General features: G+C 48.7%; 2 protein-coding genes across 3 annotated transcripts in view; one reads left to right on the forward strand and one right to left on the reverse strand.

The window, feature by feature from the left end:
- LSP1 (lymphocyte-specific protein 1) overlaps positions 1-17,327 on the forward strand; it is a 20,169-nt gene extending 2,842 nt beyond the window's left edge. Inside the window, exons 2-10 of the mRNA XM_009328595.1 lie at positions 2,667-2,756; positions 5,923-6,118; positions 7,104-7,293; positions 9,050-9,099; positions 9,557-9,579; positions 10,675-10,756; positions 11,109-11,249; positions 12,056-12,136; positions 13,027-17,327. Of these exons, the coding sequence (XP_009326870.1) occupies positions 2,667-2,756; positions 5,923-6,118; positions 7,104-7,293; positions 9,050-9,099; positions 9,557-9,579; positions 10,675-10,756; positions 11,109-11,249; positions 12,056-12,136; positions 13,027-13,116 (943 nt within the window). The 3' untranslated portion in view covers positions 13,117-17,327. The remainder of the gene's footprint in view (positions 1-2,666; positions 2,757-5,922; positions 6,119-7,103; positions 7,294-9,049; positions 9,100-9,556; positions 9,580-10,674; positions 10,757-11,108; positions 11,250-12,055; positions 12,137-13,026) is intronic.
- LOC103920693 (proline-rich protein 33) overlaps positions 14,114-19,187 on the reverse strand; it is a 19,769-nt gene continuing 14,695 nt past the window's right edge. For both annotated transcript variants that reach the window (XM_009328524.1, XM_009328525.1), the window contains one exon: positions 14,114-18,978. In XM_009328524.1, the coding sequence (XP_009326799.1) occupies positions 17,338-18,978 (1,641 nt within the window). In that variant the 3' untranslated portion in view covers positions 14,114-17,337. The remainder of the gene's footprint in view (positions 18,979-19,187) is intronic.

Consider the following 19,187-nt stretch of genomic DNA (forward strand, 5'->3'; position numbering starts at 1 on the left):
TCAGCAGCCCAGGTGCTGTGCAGCACTGGGGCTGGCACAAAAAACAGTCTGCACTCTGAGTTGCCAAACTCTGTCTTAAAGACCCCAGTCTTCCCACTATTTATGAGTTCAGCTTTTTCTAAATGTATTAAACACAATGGAAAAGTGGCGGCAGGATTTGGGATTATAGTCTGAGAGAAGCAGCAGCTTCATTTTACTGGAAAATAGCAAAAGCTATTTATAAAAATCTATTTTTTTCCATGAAAAGATCAGTTTTTTTCTCAGATACTTTCAAAATTATTCAGGACTTTTTTTTTTTTTTTGTCTAAAAGCATTGCAAAGGAGCTTCAAAATCTTTTGTGGAAATAAGCCCAGTGATATTCTGCAGACAAACCCACTGCAGTCTGCCCTAAAATCAAACAGAAGATCTGGAAGGTAATAATAATTGTTAGCTTTTCCAAACCCCCTTTCACATGGGGGCTGGAAAATAATTCTCAAAAGTCTTTAAAACGGCCGACAAGATCTCTGGTCTCTGCTTTACCGGGAGATGCTGTGAGTGGCCTCGGGCACAGAGCTGCGTGCAGCAGCCCTAGTAACCCAGCTTGCAGGCTCCGGTCCTGTGGGCATAGGCACAGACACGCTGCTGACCCCATGGGACCATTGGCAGTGCCCAAATTTAATTGAGTGCTTAAACATCTGCGAAGGGGGCAATGACAAGAAGAACTCCTAAAAGGAGGGGTTTTGCTCCCTGCTCCGTGATGCTTGAGCTTGCTGGGTCAGCCTTCACTGGGAAGGATGTTTCTTCTCTGGCCATCCCCTGGTTTCTTCTGCAGCTGCTGACAGCCACCTGGGCTTGCTCATGCAGCCAGGGTCAGCCCTGGCTATTAATCTTCTGAAAAGCTTCCCTCTCTCTTGTGTAAACACTGCCCCCTCCTTCCCTCCGCTCTTCACTCCTGTTTGTGCAAACTCGCCTTCGGCATTTCCTTGCACCAAAGGGACAGAGCGAAGCTCCTCTCCTCCCTCCCCCACTGAAAAAAAAAGAGACATAACCCCCAAAATGGCAGGTTTGCAGAAAAGACATGCGTAGCCTTGGGAACCAGAGGGATGGACATCAGCTTAGACAGTGCTGAGGGGCTGTGCTGGCTTGGTGCTTCCACTGGGGCCGGGTTTGCAGAGGGGCACAGGCAAGCAACCAGTTTTCAAACAGCATTCGGCTGCTCTCCCTTGCTCCCCGGGAACTTTTCTGATAGCCTGAGCACACATTTGTGGCTGGGGCCACAAATACCGGAGCGATTCTGCCTTGGGCATCATCAACACTGCAGCTCGCCTGAAGCCCTGATCTGGGACTCAGCAGATCCGTGGTCCTGTCCTGGCTCTGCATCAAATTTCCTGAGCATTGTCTTGGGGCATCCACAAGCTACTGCTTGCTACACATGCAGCAGAAAATAACCCAGCCTGGGCTGCAATGTTCTAGACCAACACTGTATCGTGCTCAGCAGTCTAAGGGGATGCTGAAGTGTGGCAGGAGCTGGGCTGTGCTCAAACTTGTGGCTGAGCGGCCTTTTTTGGTGTGCACCCCCTGCTACCCTCCCCGGTGAGCTGATGAGGGCACATGTTTTTCCTAAACCCTCAGCTCCTGCAGTCAGTTCAATATGAGACACCCGAATCTCAGAGAAATGCCCCATCTTTCAAGCTACCAGGATCACGGAGGAGGCTAAGCATCTCCTGACACCTCCTAAGAGCCCGGAAAGGCAAAGAAAAGACTAACCATTTATTACGTATTTTGAATCTCTGAGTTTTAAACTGATCTGTGGGTCACACATCCTAATTCCCATTCCCAGATGACGTGACTGCCCTGCATCCCAAAAACATCTGTGAAGCCACTTCCTCAGGCCGATGCTTGCAACATGGCTGCCCACCTAGGACCCCCATCTGGGAGGCGATTCTCCTTGCGAATGCAAGGAAAGAAATAGGGAAAACAACCAACAATCCTTGTGCGCAGCCAGCCTGCATCTGGTGCCGTCAGCTGTGTGCCCTTGGAGGGCTGCAGCTCCGTACAGCAGTAGGGTATTCACAGGCAGGGAGCCAGAGTCATGCAAGTGCATGTGACTGGCTCAAAGCTGTAGGGGAACATGAGGATCCAGGCCAGAACTTGAGCCAGTGTCCTAATCTTTGGGTCTTCATGCCTTCCTCATCCAGTGATCTGTTCAGGCTGGCTCCTACTGATTTCTTTTCTATGGGGCTGCGTACAAACATAGGACAAACAGCAACGGAGTTTGAAACACCTCTGGTCCAAACAAGTTAGGGCCAGCTCCGATGCAAAAGAATACCACGGACTTTTTGGTTTTGATGTGCTGCTTGTCCTTTGCTCACCTGCGTGCGGCCCCAGAGACCAGGCAGGCAGCGGGTCGCTCCTGCTGGAGACACAGAGCTGCTCCTTCTTCCTCTCCATCTCGCAGTGATGCCCTGAGAGACCGCTTTGTACAAGGGTGCTCCTAAGCACGTGGCAAAGGTGTCTTTCCTGTAACGGAGGATAAGGCTTCAAGTGCCATTTGGGAGCAGTCAGAGGAAAGAAGATGCAATAACTGGAGGGAGAGAAGGACAGTATCAGGCTGGGGCTCGTTCACGCTAGGTTTGGGTTTTTTTGCATCTCTCTCACCCTTATTTTCCTTCTTGCTGTGTTTCAGCTATGACTTTAAGCCATCCGGGACTTCAGAGCTGGAGGAGGATGAGGGGTTCAGTGACTGGTCCCAGAAGCTTGAGCAGCGCAAACAGAGGTGTGTAGGACACAGCCGGACTGAGGGGAGGGGAACCAACATCCCCAGCAAAAGGACTGTCCCCGAGAAGGGGCAGGATGGGTCCCGCATTGCTGGGATGGATGCTCTCTGCCTGCCATTTAGGCTAGCGGAGAGGAACAGGCTCAGGGACTGCCCCAGGCTTCGGGGATGTTTGGATTAAGCTTTGCACTCCAAGCAATGGCAGCCTGCCAGGACGCCTAGGTTTGGAGGAGTGACAACAGCGGATTTAAGCCACCTGAGCTGCTGCAGGGGCTGAAATGGCCTCTAACATAATCCAGGCCAGCCTAAAAAGCTGTTCTAAGTTATTGCTGCTTCCTGGCTCATGGCAGCACACTGGGTGTTATAGCCCCAGCCCACCTTGTGCTTGACTCTTCTTTCAGTGGGGGAAAACAGGCAGCAAAGAGCCCTGAGATGTGCTTGTGTGCTGGCTGTTTAGTCCCCATCTCCCATCACTCTCCCCTTGCCAAGCTGAACCAAACTCCTGCCTTAGCCATTTCCCTTGGACACCATCTACCTGCATATGAACTCTATGACTTATCTCTCTCAGCGGCTTGATTTTATAGGGAATTTTACCCTGTGATGACACAGCCTCTTCTTTACCCCCGAGACTGAAAAAATGCCTAAGATTACTATTTACTGCTGAACAAATAAATAGAGCTCGCCTCTTTCTTACTTTTTTCCAAACACTGTAGCTAAACCACTCTGCAAGCTGTACGTTTGTAGCCCAGCCTCTACAAACATTGCTCAAGCACCTTGCTGTAGCACTGTTATCATATCTATTAGAGCAATTAGAAATCAGCCCCATCTGCTTTCTGGCACGCTGCCTCTTTTTCCACCCCCTTGCAAAGAGCTTGTCCGGAGAGAAAGGCAGCTGCTGCTATTCCCTTCTTGGCCTTCAAAAGAGAATTAGCTGGAAGTGTTGCATTATCCTCTCCAGAAATTGCTCCTTGGGTTTTTATGTGATGCTTGTGTTTATTCTGTAGTGGGGCAGGAAGGTGCTGAGCAGGGGAGGTGGCACCCGTGGCAGGTGAAGCCCATCAGAGAGGGGTGGTGCTTTAAAGGCAGCGGCTGTAGGTGAGTAGGCCTTGGGCTGGAGGCTGGCTGGGAGAGGCAGCTGAAGGGGATCGCACCCTGTGGGCTTGCTGGGAGTGGGCTTTTTGCAAAAGCAGGTGGCTGTGTCCTGTAAAGTCCCTTCAGCAGCTTTTCCCTTCCTCCTTGCTTACTTGCCTCACCCAAAGGACAAGCTTGGAGTGCGGTGTGATCCCAGGTAGGCTGTGTGTCTGGCTAGGATGCCCCATGCTGGGACAAGCAGTGCTCTGGCCAGGGTTTCCCAGCTCCCCTCTCTCCTGCTTAACTGAATATGGAACAAACCCTGTTTTTTCATGTGAAGGGTGTTTAGGCAGTGGCTATGACTGAGGGGATGGAGACAGTTGCTCTCCCTTGGATGGAGCTAAAATGGTTTGTGCATTCCCTGAGGGCCTTGGTGCTAAGGCACGTTTTCTTCTTGGTTCTGGTTCCCCACTTTGTGGGGGCAGATCCATGCCCCCACAGCTATCAGCTGCATGCAAGAGGGTGGGAGCTGGGTCAGACTAGCTGCCTCCCATACAAAATTGCTGTGGTGCAAAAGGCATCCTATAGACTGCATCATATCTGCTGGTCTAAATTTTTAATATGAGCTTGCACTTTAGCTGGAGGCATTGCTGGCATCCTGGTTAAGAGAAACTAGTTACCCGGGCTATAAAACCTTCAGAGCCTGTTTGCTGTTGGTGACTGTGCTGTCGTGGGAGGATGATTAGTAGCAAGCCAAGCGAGCCAGCGTATGCATCGGCCTTTTCCCTATGTGCGCAGTTGGGAGGGCTGGACGGTAGCTGTCCTGTGAGTTGCCTTCCCAGCAGCAGAGATGTGGGTGGAAAAGCATTGCTTGAACTTTTTTCATGTTTTGGTGCTGGCTGGTGAGGCAGAAGCGGTGAACCAGCCTTGTACTTTGGCAGCTGCCCACTAGCAAGCTCTCTAGCCTTGCTGTCACAAGCCAGGTGATTTTCTAAGAAATGGGTGGGAAGAGAAAGCTATTCTCTGTCTGGGGAAAGTAATATGGCAATAACATCTTGGTGTATGGCTGTGAGCCAGTGAGAGCTTTGGGGTTATGTGCTCCCACCGAGTCTGTGCCCAAAAGCACGGGCTGCTCTGCTTTTGCAAAGCTGATTGCTTAAACATACTCCTGGGTTTCCTCTCTGCAGCCTCGGAGGCCTGGAGGAATCCTCTTGTACAAACCCTGTTGTGGTTTTTTAAACCTAAGCCAAGGGGTGACCCTGGCTGCTTTGGGACTCCTTTGTTTTGCTGGGCTATGACATGAGTGTCATGAGTAGAGGTGTCATTTATTCTGGTGAGTAAAATTGAGGCTCAGGGTCAGGTGTGGATATAGCATTGCCTGTGAAGCACTGTGCCTTGCAAACAAAAAACAAACAACCCACGTGAGTGGCTGTGCAGCCTTGCCCTGCAGTTTAGCTTCAGCTAGGGAAAAGGGGGATCTTGGGAAGAACGTTCATGTGTTATTGGTTGGATCCTCCTCCAGCGAGAGGCTCTGTTAACATGGAAGAGGAGTTAAGGGAGAGGAAGGCTGTGTTTGGTGCTCCACATTGAATTGATGCTGGGAACTGTGGGGACAGTGTCAGGTCTGTGTTTGTGCACCAGGACCACAGAGCACGCTGGCTGACCTGGGATTTTGGCTGTAGCAGAGCAGAGAATCGAGCCAGCACCACATCATGGTGGTAGTGTCCTCTCTGCCTGGGGTCTGAGCGGTGGCCAGGACCTGGTGTTCAGGTCTGTCTGATCTCTGTTTTCCTGCAGGTCTTGCCTGTGGTGAGGCTGGAAAGGTGCAGATACCTTCAGCTCTGCCACAACTCTTAGTTAAGCTGTGTCCTGGGTATTCAAAGTGTGGGAGTGTGATGTGACTGCTGTTACACCTGGGTGCCTGGAAGTGGATGGGACCATGGAAGTGGCTGTGAGCCCTGGTGTAGAACACCCAGCAAGTTGTAGGCTTGGGGGAGTGATAAAATTGGATTTCTAGAGGTCTGAGACACCTGATGGTGTCTGTAGGCTCATAAAAATGTGTTTTGCTTCTTTGACCTCTCTCCCCCACCTCTAGGTCTCCACGACAGTCATATGAAGAAGAGGACGGTGGTGTGAGGGAAGCTGAAGTCAAACTGGAGCAGATCCAGCTGGATCAGGAAAGCCCGGAGGAGATCCGGGAGGAGAATGTGGTTACTGGGGAGGAAGAGAGGCTGTGCCAAGAGGAAGAACAGGTCCGAGAGCAGGAGGAAGAGGAGAAAGCTGAGCAAGAGGTGGGATCAGGAGGAGCTGACCTTCTTCTCTCCACAGGGCTGGTGGGAGAGCTGGGGCTGGGGGCTGTTCTCCAAGAACTCAGCTCACCATTGCTGCTTACACTGCTGGGTGTTGAGCCCACGTAGACAAGCTGTCATGGCATAACCTGGGGCTGGTGCCACTCTTGCCTATGACCTTCTTGGGGTCACTGCAGGCAGTCTCTGCCGTCTTGTGAGGGTGGTGTGTTTGCTCCCAGAGCTTGTGGTGGTTTAGTCATGTCCCTGCAATACCAAGAAGGAAAGTGCTGCTATTTCTCCTGTGGTTTTGTGGGCAGTGAGTAGCTCTTCAGGAGAACTCAGATCTAAATTTTACTGCTTGTTTTCCTCTCCCCAGCCTTTATTGCACCTTTGGAGCACTTTGGCTTTATGTATCTCTAAATCTTGCATTGCTCCCAGCTGAAGTTTTCTTTCTTTGCTCTTCTGATGAGGTGTAATTCCTGGTAAACAAGAGAGACAAAGCTGGAACTTGAGTGGTGTGCAAGTCCATTAGGGCGGCTGAGCTGCAAATATCTTCTGTTGTAAATGGATTTTGACTTGCTGAAGCTAGTATGCTTTTTACATTTGAACTGTGTGTGTGACTCTTTCTAGCCCTTTATTCTAAAGGCAGCTGCTCTTTCTCTTTGTGGCCTCTAAATGAGAAATTCACATTTTCCTATCTCAATAGTGGTAAGAAGTCTTTATTAACTGATGCAAGGACCCCTTTCCATATAATTTTGGAACCTTGAACCTGCAAAATTTCTCTGATTTCCCCCCCCTCCCCCATTAACACATGAGCTTTTTCTTCCCGGATGTTTCAAAAGTAAATGAGGTGAACTCAAATTTTCTGCGCTCACGTGTTTGTTTAGTGTAAAGCAGGAAGCCTGGGAGACAGGGGAAAAATCACTTTTGTTGCATAGTAAGCACTTTGACCAGCTCACTTCCTGGCTTGTTCATTTTCTGCACTCAGGAAAAGAAGAGGAGGAGAAATGAAGAAGATGATGAAACACCAGAAAAACGCCAGAAGGCCCCAAGCCCCACCAGCCTGGAAGAGGAGGAGCTGTGCTCTGACCACACCGCTGTGTGCTCCACGAAGGTTTGTGTTCCTGGGGCCCCTGTGGTGGCTATGGCAGCTGTTGCAATAGAGCACCTAGCTAATGGTGAGGAAAGATGACCTAGGGCTTGCGGTAAGATAGGGTGTGAATCCTGTTATCCCACTCCTGCTACAGGCTGGGACAAATCACTTGATCTGTTTCCTTCCTCTTCCTTGGTTGTCAGCCTCCTCTCCTCCTGCTTTGCCTGCTTGAGCTGTTGGAGGCTGTAACTGTCTCTGTCTGTGTATACTTTGCCAATCACCGTAAACGTCTAAAGTTCATTGAGGACTCCAGGGAATATTGTAATACTGAGAAAGATGTCTGTGCTTTAAGCTTGTGTATTTGGTCAAAGATGACACATGAACTTAATCAGAAAATGAAATTTCCCTTCCCAAAAAAACTCCCAAAAACTTGAAGCACTGGAATTTCCCTATCTTATTTAGAATAAACTCAGAAAGTATGACTTTTTTTTTTTAAACAAACTGGGATTCCCGATCTCTGAAGCATTGTGACCTTCCCAATCGCATCTGTCTGCATTGATGCTCTTACGAAACTTCCATTTTTAACATCACCTGAATTGCATCTCATGACTTCTGTTGCATTTGCAATCCTCAGTTCTGTGCATGTGCTTTTAAATACAATAGCTACAGATAAGTGGTTTCTGTAGCAAATGGCTTTTTGTCTTTGTAAGCCCTAAGCTTGTTGATTATAGCAGTGAGGGGAATGGTGAGGAGCCTGGGTAGCCAGTTAATCTGCTGTTGGTGTTATCTTTGCTTTTTTGCATTTATATCTGTGCTATTTGCTTCTTAGTCAATATTTCCTGGACGGGGAGGATTGTATGAGCACTTCCTCTTGCACTAGTAAATAGATTGTAAGAGGAAGGTTTCATCATCTACAACCATCAGATGCTTGCTCTTTATGGAGAAGCCTTTTAAAAATTAAATAGAGAGGGGAAAAAGGGTGGGTTGGGATGCAGGCCATGTGCTGATGTTAGGTTTGAAAAGTGGGGTGGGAGTGGCCAAAGCATATCCCCTGAGTGGGACCGGTGGGGAAATGTGGGAAACACTTCCAGTGCCTTTTATGTGCTGAAATTCTCATCGTTACAACCCCAAAACACACATAGCTTCCTGACCTAAGCTTAACTGCTGCTGCTAGGATTAGCCCATGGAAAGGTTTAGAAACATGGTGTCTGTGTTTTATAATGGTGATGTCAGAGCTCACCAATACACAAAGCCGAATGTAAAGCTGTTCAGGAAAAATATGAGCTTGGGATCTTTCCAAAGGAAGGAGTCTCTTTACACCCCAGCTAGCAGGGCTTTGTGTGAACACTAGGAATTAAACACATTGACCACCAAGAAGGTGTTTTGGCATGGGATCATGCAGCAGAAACACTGCTTGCAGTGGAAAGATGAGAGCATCTGCAGTGGGCAGTGAGCTCCCCTGCCAGCTGTGGCTGGTGGAGGCCAGGTACACATCTGGGGCGGGTGGATGTTGGGCTGCAGTGTGATGGGGTCTTTGGGGTTCAGAGGGCCAGTGTGTCCTGAGGGCTGAAATGGATGTGTGGTGGCAGGGGGGAAGCCTTGTAGCAGCCCCGTATTTGTCCCAGACTGCTTGTGAGCTCTGAGTTTTGAGATTGGCTGAGTGAGCAACTGTGGTTTCTTCTGGCCTTTAGAAAGTGCTTTGGACCAGAGAAATGCATGACTCTTGCTCAAGGAATTGCCCTACAGGGCAGAGGGAGGTGGTCTCCAAATAGCTTAGGAAAAGTTTGTTCCCACCTAGACTGTCATGCTGAGATCTACTGTCACCTACAACCTGTTTCTAGGCCCCTCTGTGTTTAACCTGATGCTCATTTATGACCTTTTGGAAGCACCTGTGGGTGGTTTGCACCTGCACAGCATCTCTCTGGCAGGGTTGGCAAGATTTTTTTTCTGTTGATATCTTATCTGCTTGTGGTTGAGAAGCTGAGACATGAGCAGGGATCTACCCGATTCCCCTTTCAGGTGCTGTTATGCCCCATGAGATGCCAGCCTGCCCATCAATGTCCCAGAGGGATGGGCAATCCAATCTCTGAAGTCATGGCTCAGGCAGCACCGAGCAAAGGAGCAAGCTGGTAGCAGGTGGACAGCCTGCCCAGCAGAAACTGCTGGCTGGAGGGATATCTGTCATGCTGCTGTGTTGGAACCCGGCAGAGTGACCCTCCCTAGCTGATCTCTGTTAGCCAGGGTTGCACTGTCTGTTGGTGGTTGTGCTCTTCTCTAATGGGCCTTGTGCTCTTGGGCACAGCTGTTAAATGTGTCCTCTCTGTGACACTGTCTTGTCTTCTGCTTAGCTAAAATTTAGCGCTAGCATCCTGTAAGTGTCTTAAAATGAGCACTTAGCACTGCTTTTTATCTGCTAACTTGGTAGGTGATGTTTCCTATGACGCAGGCAGCAGTATACAGGGAGAGGAGGCTCCTTGTTACTTGGTTGCTGCTCCTTGGCTCTGTAGGAGCTGTTGTTAAGAAATAGCCTCCCCTTTGACCTGAAAGTGATTTTCTTTCTGTGTTCTTTTTTTCTGGGGCATGAAAGAGCTGTGAGGTTTAGCAACATTTCAGCTTTCCTTTATTCAGTGGTTGTGAAGTGTTTGCTTGCCTTCCTGTATCGGCCAAAGAGTTCTTGCACAGGAGCCTCTTGTGCAAAACTCTCTCTTTCCTGATGGCTTGACCTGAAGGGCTGCCTTGCAGGTGGCTCCATGTGCTGACTTGCCCTGTCTGTGCGCTTCTCTGGTGTGGATAAGCTGCGATGTAACTCATACCTGTGCTCCTCTCATGCTTGGCTCCTCTTCTGCAGGTGTGGCTGGCAGTGCCTCTAGTTTTCCCCCTTGTTTTTCCACACTTGTCACTTTCTCTCCTGTGTCTGGCTAGGAAACCAAGTGTCTGAGATACTTGGTCCTTGAGCAGGTAAAATGGTCTTGGTTGCTGTTTCAGCTGTCACTCAAGCTGCGTGTTGTTGGTTTGCCCCTGAAACTGGTTGGGCTGCTACTGTGCACTGGTGCTTTTGGTTGGGATTCTGCTCGCCTGCCTTGGAAAGGAGAAGGAAAAGGGATGCTCAGTGTGGGAACGTGGGACTGAGTGAGGCATTTCTAACCAAAATCTGGGTGAGGGAGCAGGGAAGAGAAAAGTTTGAACTATGGTCAGCCAAGGTGACCTACATCCATCTGAGGTCCGTGGAGAAAAGTAATATCTTTGTCTTCTCTCTCCCACTTTAGATCACGGACAGAACTGAGTCACTGAACCCTAGGGTTGATGTGGGCCCTGGAGTAAAGCAGGTCCCTTCCTCCAAATGGAAGATGCCAGAGGGCCCTGCTGTGGGTATGGGCAGGAGTGACAGGCTGCCTGTAGCCCTCAAAGTCCTTCCTTCTGCCTGAGGTACTGGGGGATCACCTTAATCCTCTTCTTGTTTCTCCAGTAACAGCATAAAGAAGACCCAGCCTCCCCTCCCTGTGTCGAAGATTGATGACAGGCTGGAGCAGTACACACAGGCTATTGAGGTGGGCTGCTGTGTAGTTTCTCTGTCCCCACTCTCCAAGGAGCCCTCTTTGCTGGGCGTTGCTCTCCCACCGTGCCTCTTAGTTGTACCATCTGGGACGTGACAACTGAATCATCTCCCTTGGATGGGAGCAGCCCTTTCTCCTGTCTGTATCTCCCTTCACAGCATAAAGTAGGTTTCTTTAGCAAGCTGCCCCATCCTTGTTTCCTCAAGGGTGGGAGCATCTGGCAGGAACTAGCAAGACCCTACAAGTTCCCTTTTACAACCTCTCATACCTGAGGACCTCCAATTACAGCGGGGAAAAAAAAAAGCACACTCTCCCCGACAGTGATCTTTCTCCGTTTGTTTTCCAGACATCCACAAAGGCTCCAAAACCTGTCCGACAGCCCTCTCTCGACCTTCCCACCACGAGCATGATGGTAGCCAGCACAAAAAGCCTCTGGGAGACCGGAGAGGTCGCAGCTCAGTCTGCTGTGAAGTCCCTGCCCTGTAAGGTACGGCACTCGCAGGACTTGCCTTGCTTATGCAGAGGAAGAGGGGCTGGCCTCTGGGCACAACTTGCATTACACTTGCGTTAGCCTGTTGGCATGGCTCATTGGTGGTGCCCACCAGCTCCAAAGACATCTATATTAGAGATCCAATCTCCTTTGTCAGGCTACAAGGCCTTGTGCCTCAGAGCTTCGTTTCATCTCTGCTAGGGTCCTGAATTGTTCCTTGGTGGTACAGCTAGGAAGGCCTCTGTGATGCCGGTTGAGGCTCTGCTTTGAAATGGGCATAAATTCAGCTGGTGTGGAAAATGTGTATGTCTTCTGCAGGTGCTAGGACTGAGCTCCAGTTGTTGAGTACAATGTTGGATCTAGTACAAAGATGATAAATCTTGTAAAATTGGAAAATACAGAGAGTATTATGTATTGCTCTCAATTTCACTTTCTGGTCATTGTGAGCGAGGCTGATTCTGTAACACATGGGTTGCAAATCTGTGTTTATGTGAGCAAAATTCCTTCCACATAAAAAAAGCCTTGATGTTAGCATGTCTTAAATAGTTAACAAACTTAAGAAAATAAACATCTTGGATCTCTGATCCAGGCTCTTGTTGAAGAGAGTAAGAGAAGAAAACATAGGATATCCTGGGAATAAGAAGACGTTTTCACAGTCATGGGTTTTAGCTGCAGCTGTCACAGGTCAGATGATGTGATATTATAAATAAAAAAGGTCAGGTGTGTGGGTTTGAAAGGGACATGAACAAAGGCATGTTCAGCAGCGTTAGCAGTGAAGGGTAATGAGAACATCATCTTCTCAGGATATTGTGGCTGGAGACATCGTGAGTAAAAGAAGCCTTTGGGAACAGAAGGGCAATCCCAAATCCGAGACCAACATCAAGGTGAGTTAGTATCTGTGCGAGTATGAGACCACATGCTCTGCTGTGGAAAAGAAAAGAGCTCTTAGCTGGGTTGGAAGTATTGAGAAGATGGTGATGTTCTTTCTGTAGGGACAAGGGCTGCCTGTATCTATCAATGCAATTGCATACCTAAGAGCTCTTCCTAACAGTGAGCTGCTATCGCTTCAGCCCTAGTAAAAATGGGGGCAAAAATCATTTTATAACCAGTAATACTGAAGGGTCTCTTGAATAGCATGTTGTTCTCAGGCCACGGGTTGGGAGCCCCAGCCTTCTAGGCTAAAATTGAACTGCAAATGTGAGTTACTTTGCTCTTGTTATGCTTTTTAATCTTGAGAGTAAAGAAAACATGCAAAATTAAGTGGAACTGAACCTAAGACAGTATCAACACTTGGGGTTTTGTGCCTACTGGTACATTTGTGGGAATGCCTATTGAAATACAGCAGGCAGCTGCTGCTTGAACTGTCCAGGCTGGGAGAGGAAGATCAAAGCATCTTGTCTGTTCCTGGATTGGTACTGCTGCCAGTATGTGGTAAATGAAAGCGCCTCTTGCCAGTTGGTGAAACCAACCCTGGCTTGGGGGCTGCAGCTCTTAGATGACCGCTCCCTTGCGATGCCTGGCATTGCATCTTCCCTTTCCTATTACACATCCCTTGCTTGCTGTGTTACCTTACACTTATTGAAAGCGGTGGTCAGTCTGCACAAAGAGTTTACGTGGAAGGGGCAAGAAGGGAGTAGAGAGTAGGCTGTCTCCAAGCCCTCTGGGATTACGGACAACTGTATCGCATGCTCCTCTGGCTTCAGTTATTTGATCTTGACTGCCTATTTGAGGGGGAAAAATGCTGACTTTGGCTCTTTCTTTCTCTCCTGTTCAGTCCACTCCTTCTGGCAAAAAGTATAAATTTGTTGCAACAGGCCATGGCCAGTACAAGAAGGTGTTGATAGATGATGCTGCAGAGCAATAGCATGCCTGGAGAACTCATTAACCAGGTAGGTGGGGTATGACCTTGCACCGTGTAACAAACTCCTGGCGCTGTTCTGGCAGGATGTTGGGGTTATTTCTGCCAGCTACACTTTGGGTGAGTTGGAAGGCACTGTATGATAACAGCTGGAGCCTTGCTTCTGGGCAAACCCCTGACTTTCTGAGCCGGAAGGGAGTGGGTACGCAGTGGGGGTTTGTTTTGGTCTTTGACTTTCTGATGCTGCTAGGAAGCTGGATACCTGTGTTAGTTTAATCTGCAGAATAAGTTCCTTAGTTACTGCTGTTTGAGTGAAGATGCGTTTGCCTTTGCTAGTTCAAGGGAACAGCCTATCTGCTGTTTTTTCTTATGCTCTCATGTTGCAAGGAGAAGTAGATAGCTGGAGGTCATTCTAGCTGAGCATGGGGGCTAATGTACTCCTGAAATTCAGATGTTTCTGGGGTCTAATTCCCTGATTTACTGAATTAATCAGGGGAAAAACTTTTAATGGTTTCACTAACCTCTTGGAACCAGTCCATAATAGGGTTCTAGTAGGGAGCACACAAACGTCTGCTGTGCTGGGTAGACCAACAGAGCAGAAAGGACCGTCCTCTGATGTGTAGCAAGGGGGAAGGCGGAGACGGGTTGCTGTCTCTGTGCCCTCTTGAAATGGTCTTTGGATCTCATGCTCGTATTGTGTTTATGTTAATAGATATCCTGGTGTTATCTTGAGTGGATGATAGTAGAGGGTTGCAGCAATAAGGAGGAATGGCGTAGAGGGAGGTGATAACTGGTTGGATCCAACTGGGCAGCATCTGGCACTGAGAGAGGAGAGGAAGTTGTTGGGGGTGAAAACAAGCTCATTCTCTTTTTTCCTACTATAAAAAAGAAGCTTTATTTCATAGCCAAGCTTATAAATAGCTCTGTCTGCTACAAAACACCTTTTGTTTCTGAATTCTTCTGGGGACTGTGTTCCTTCTTTTTTTCTAATCCCCCCCCCCCCCCCCTCAAGGAGCTGGCTTCTGAGTGCAGCATATTGTCTTGTTTGTTCTTTTTCCTTTTGTGGTGCCCATTTAGAAGAGAAGCTCTCTTGAATGCCACTTTGAGATGGGCAGTAGTACAAACCCAAGCCTGCCCAAAGCTATGTTTTTTAGATGTAAAGAAGGAGGAGCCCACTGGACTTGTATCCTCAACTTGCTTCTCTGCCTGTGGCTTTCAGAAACCTATTTTAAGGTATCCTCTCTGATCAGTCCTCTTCTTTTTCCTGAAGTCTGTTTCGATGCACCGGGTGGGATCCTACTGAGCTTCAATTCTTTATAGCAAACAGGTTTTGCTAGGTTGTCAGCAAGTTTTGTTTGCCCTACCTGAGCTTCTGCAAGCAGCTCAAAGGAAAGTGCCCTCAGCTCTGATCTTTTTCCAGCATCCTTTCTTAAAAGGCCAGTGACTGTCATGGGATGTCCTCTAGGATCCACCCAGTACTCCAAACAACCACTGCACAGCACTGTTGCCCTATGGGCTCATTCACAAGGAAGGTTTTTTTGACTGTGAATAGCAAAATGACTGCGATAGCTTGGAGGATCTTGGCTTGTTTCTGTTCTTGAGTTTTTAGCTGGCTGTTTTGTGTGCTGAGAGGTCCCTGCTCCCCAGCTCCTCTCCACCGCCCTGAACTACGTTTGTCCTTTTTCCCTACTGCCAGATCCCTTCACAGTTGCCTTTTTGTTCCCAAACCCTTCTGGCTCACCCCCATGTCACTCGCTCAACACCACCTTATCAGCTTTCTAGCTGCTTGAGCACAGGTACAGTTTTTCCTCCTCTCCTCCTTTCCTGAGCTGCAGGACCTCTGAGCAGGCTGTGGAGCAAGAGGTTTTCTGAAAGTGGCAATTTGGGCTCTTACCAACTGCCATGAAGCTCTTTGACATTGAAAAACAACCAAACTGTGTCCAGCAGCGTTCCCCTTCCCTCGCTCAACATGGTGGGACGTGCTGCAATGGCTCCCAATGCAGAACCACTGGTGTAACTCTCCTCTTGCCTCCAGGCATCTGTTCTCTCCTCTGCAATGCTCTCCTGCCAGGGTCTGTCTCTGCAGGACTCCCCATGCCTGCTGTATGCCTCTGCCCTTTACTCGTGGGGCAGAAGGGCTAAACCACGCAGCCAGACCTGGTTTCCTCTGCTTCCCACTGCAGGCATTGCTCTCCCCACTGGCGATTCTCCATCCTCCATCCCTGTGCAGTGGGGCTGGGTTGTGGATGCAGCCTGGAGGGAAGCCCAGCAGATGCAAGACATAAGCCATTCCTCATCGCCGTGTGTGAGTTGCTGGTTTGTTCTGGGTGGTTGTCCTTGCTGCAGGACAAAGTGGATTAAAGCGCAACTGCTTCTGAAACCATCTTCTCTGGCCAGATTCACTTAGTCTCCCAAGTGTAATCAATATTGGCTGTTCTGCTTCATGCTAATGCTCTGGATCTTGTGAATGCAGACTAATGCAGACTCTTGTGCATAGCCATCCAATTATCTGTGCTACAGTAAGGTGCCATTTTATTGCTGTGCGGTAAGGTCATCTTTATCTGCATTAGGCATTCTACATGTTTTAAGCTGCACTCTTTTTGATTTTGTGTTGCTGCGTGGATCTTTCTCTATAGCCTTCTCTTGCAGCATGTTGAATTATCCTGCAAAGGCTTACCTGGGATCCACTCGTGATTACTGGTGCATTTCCAACCTACCTCTTTTCAGCTTTTTCCTGGAATACTGGGGGGGTCAGAGAAATCCAAATTTTAGATACTTGGGTTATTCTTCCTTCTCATTTTTTTTCCTTGGAATAGGGAAGGGGTTACAAAACAGAGGATAAGACCAGTAAAGTGAAAACTTCAGTGATGGTTTGATTATAACTGAGCTCTTCTGATAGCATCATTGCAAAATTGGAATACTTCAAAAAGGCAAAAGGGGCTTGATTTTATTTCTAAGACTGTTCACAGTTTCGCTTGGGGAAATTTTGGTCAGCTCCATATCCTCTGCACATGAAGAGAATGTAAAAAGCTGTGTATCGAGTTTCTTATTTGGACTAAACATAGCAATCCTATATTAGCTGTGTAGGAATATGCCAGCATATGACAAAGCATATGACAAAGTCCCTTGAGAAACAGAAATAGCTGATCTCCAGCTTTCACACTTGTAAGATTGGTGGTGATGGAGATGCACAGGGTGACTGTAATGCTGGAAAGCACAGTTATCCCTGTGGATGGACAGAGTTGTGGATTTTGTTTTAAATACCCTTTTTTCAGGACATCAGTCACCAATAGGTATGCAACTATTATGATGTTGCCTCTGAAAACAAGACTACATGTGGTTAGCAGAAACCCCCAGAAAACAGCACCTTGTTAAATACAGAGTTGGATACCCACATGCTGAAGCAGGCTCTTGCTGGTTATCATGAAAACACTAACCCCCAGCTGTATTAAAGCACTGTAAAATACATAACAGAACTTGATTACTGCAACAAAGTTAGTCTTCTGTGCACTATGATTTAGTAGACTGACCCAGGAGGACATCAAATGATGATGTCCAGTGTTTTAGGCAGGGGAACTGCTATGTGAGAGCAGGATGGATATCTTATGCTGTCCCTTGTCTGTGCCTTGGGTGAAAGGATGAGTTTCCACCTTATTCTCAGCAAATGCGTGTGAGGTGCCCTCCACAGCACTTTCAGTGGAGAAGCTAAAGAGATGTGTACCCTCTTTGAGTTCAGTTTCTAAGAATCCCTAGAGGAGATGTGGAGCAACCCAGATTCCTTCATGTTGTCTCATCTACAACTGCTTTTATTTCTAGGATTTCTCTTGGTCTTAAATAAACACAATAAAATAAATTCAGATTCCATCATCCTCCTCTAAATTGGGCTTTTTCTACAGGCAATTTGTCCTTCTTCACTGTGTGCCTCCCCTCTCTTCCCTGTATTACTGCATACAGTGGTTGTTGTTGGCTTTTTTAAAACAGGAGCATGTTTGCTTTCCTGGCTCATGACCTGTGGATGTGGTATGTTATGCATTTAAGCTTGTCTACATATGGAGAGTAACCCTTAAACCCACAGCATGAGGCTGCTGGCTTGCAGGGGTTTTATTTAATTTTATTTTTTTCCTTACACTTGGCTCTGTCGGGGCAGTAAACCTAGACATAGGTGCTCTCTTGCTCGGTGCCCTGTAGGAACCTCCAGAGGTGCAGGCCTGGTGGAGCAGCCTGGCTTCAGTTGACTGACCATCCTGATGCTGTTCTGTTAAAGCTCTTGGTGTGCTCCTCAGCCACTTTGGGTCTAAACTGGCCCACCTCGAACATGGTGCTGATCTTTGTCATGGGTTTGGCAGCCAGTTCCTTCAGTTTCCGGGCATCGAAGCGTGGCTTATGTAGAAGAATGGGTAAGCGGCGGGGAAGAAAGACGCTTTCTTCCTTCTGCAGCTTCTTCTCTTCTGCTTGCTGCTTCCTCTCTTTGTTGACTGTCATCTGGTATAAAATAGCATCCCACATTCTTGTGGCCCTTGATTTAAACAGCCTGCAGTCCTGACTGATGATTACTTGAGAGCTGTCCTTCTCCTTGCTCCCTTCTTCCTGTCCCAGCTTTTCTGGCTCGGGCTCTGGGAAGTTGGGTGCTTCTGGCTGCACCATCAAGTGCTTTCTGAGGCGATGCCAGCCACCAGCATTGGCTCCAGGACGTCTTGCTGCTTCTACTGATGGTAGTGCTGGCTCAGCTTTGAGGGGAGGGCTGGTGTTTGGTAAGCTGGGTGTCAAATGAGGTTGAATGACATGTTCTGCCTTGGTGTCTGTGGAGGTGGCCCCCATACTGTCAGCTTGTGCTGGAATTGCTGTCTCTGGGTGTGCTTGCCTCCAAGGAGTGCTGGGTGTTGATGGTTTTAGGATGTCTCCATCTTGCTTGGGTAATTCAGGAGCTCTCTCTGATCCAGATATTTCTGTGTCACTTCCATGGGTCGTTGGCTTATTGGCATGGGCATTGGAGGTGCTGGGCTTGGGTGAAGGGGCCTTGATGGACTCTTCAGTAGGAGCAGGCTTGGGCTCCTTAGGAGGCTCTGCCTCTGCAGCAGAAAGGAGGGGAGGTTCCAGTGTGGGAGCCGTGGCCTTGCTGTCATTGAGCGGGGTGGGTATCTGCCCTGGAGATGGTTCAGAGCAGCTTGTTTCAGCTGCTGGAGAAGAAGGCCTTTTGTCTTCATGGCTGATGGTTGCTTGGGTCTGATTTGATGTGGGTGTCTTAGCCCTGGGTGGCTTGACACTGTGGAAATAGGTGTGCACCTTGGTGACATAGGTAACCTCTGGTGCCCTTTCTTTACTGGGCATACTGGAAGGAGGAAGCTGGGGGAAAACAAATACAGATGGGTCACCTGGAGAGAGAAGGTGGGTGTCCGTGCCTTCAGGCTGCTGTGGAGTCTCAGGAGCACCTGGCTTGTGTAGCATGAGCATGGCCGGGGAGGTCGTGAGCCTGAGGTGTTCAGCAATGCGCCTCTGCTCAGTGACCTTCAGTGTGAAAGGCTTGCTCTTTCGGAAAGGGGAGGGGACACGATCGGTGGTGGGCTTGACAGAGAGGCAGGTCGGAAGGCTGGCAGAGGGGGGTGCTGTGGTTTTGGGGGTCTCTGCTGTGGGAGTGCTTTCATTGTGCTCTAGGTCGGGGCTGGCCTCGTTCACGGGTGAGAGGCTGGACCGAAAGGACTTGGCTTGCTCTGAAACTAGGATGGCGTTTTTCTTGGCTGCCTTCTTCAGCAGCCGCTGGAGCCGCAGGTTGTCCTTCCCAGGCTTTGGTAGGGTGGGAGGGGGAGAAAGATGGTGGCGGATGGGAGCAGGCTGGATGGAGGATGATACTGTTATCAGCATTGTCATCTCCTGGAAGAAAACACAAAGCTTAGAGTTGGCATGGGCTTAGCCCTGGGCTAGACTCTGAAGTATTCATATGTAAGGCCTCTTCTTCCTCTCTCCAAAAGCTATGAGTATGGAGTCAGTATCATGTGAGAAGAGCATCAGTCTTGGTTTCCTTAGTCTCCCCAAGGAGCTAGGTCTCCAACCAAGCCTCAGCCAGTCTCGAGAGTGGTGCA

Source organism: Pygoscelis adeliae, unplaced genomic scaffold (genome assembly GCF_000699105.1).
Source record: "Pygoscelis adeliae isolate BGI_AS28 unplaced genomic scaffold, ASM69910v1 Scaffold166, whole genome shotgun sequence".
In the NCBI taxonomy this organism is placed as follows: Eukaryota; Metazoa; Chordata; class Aves; order Sphenisciformes; family Spheniscidae; genus Pygoscelis; species Pygoscelis adeliae.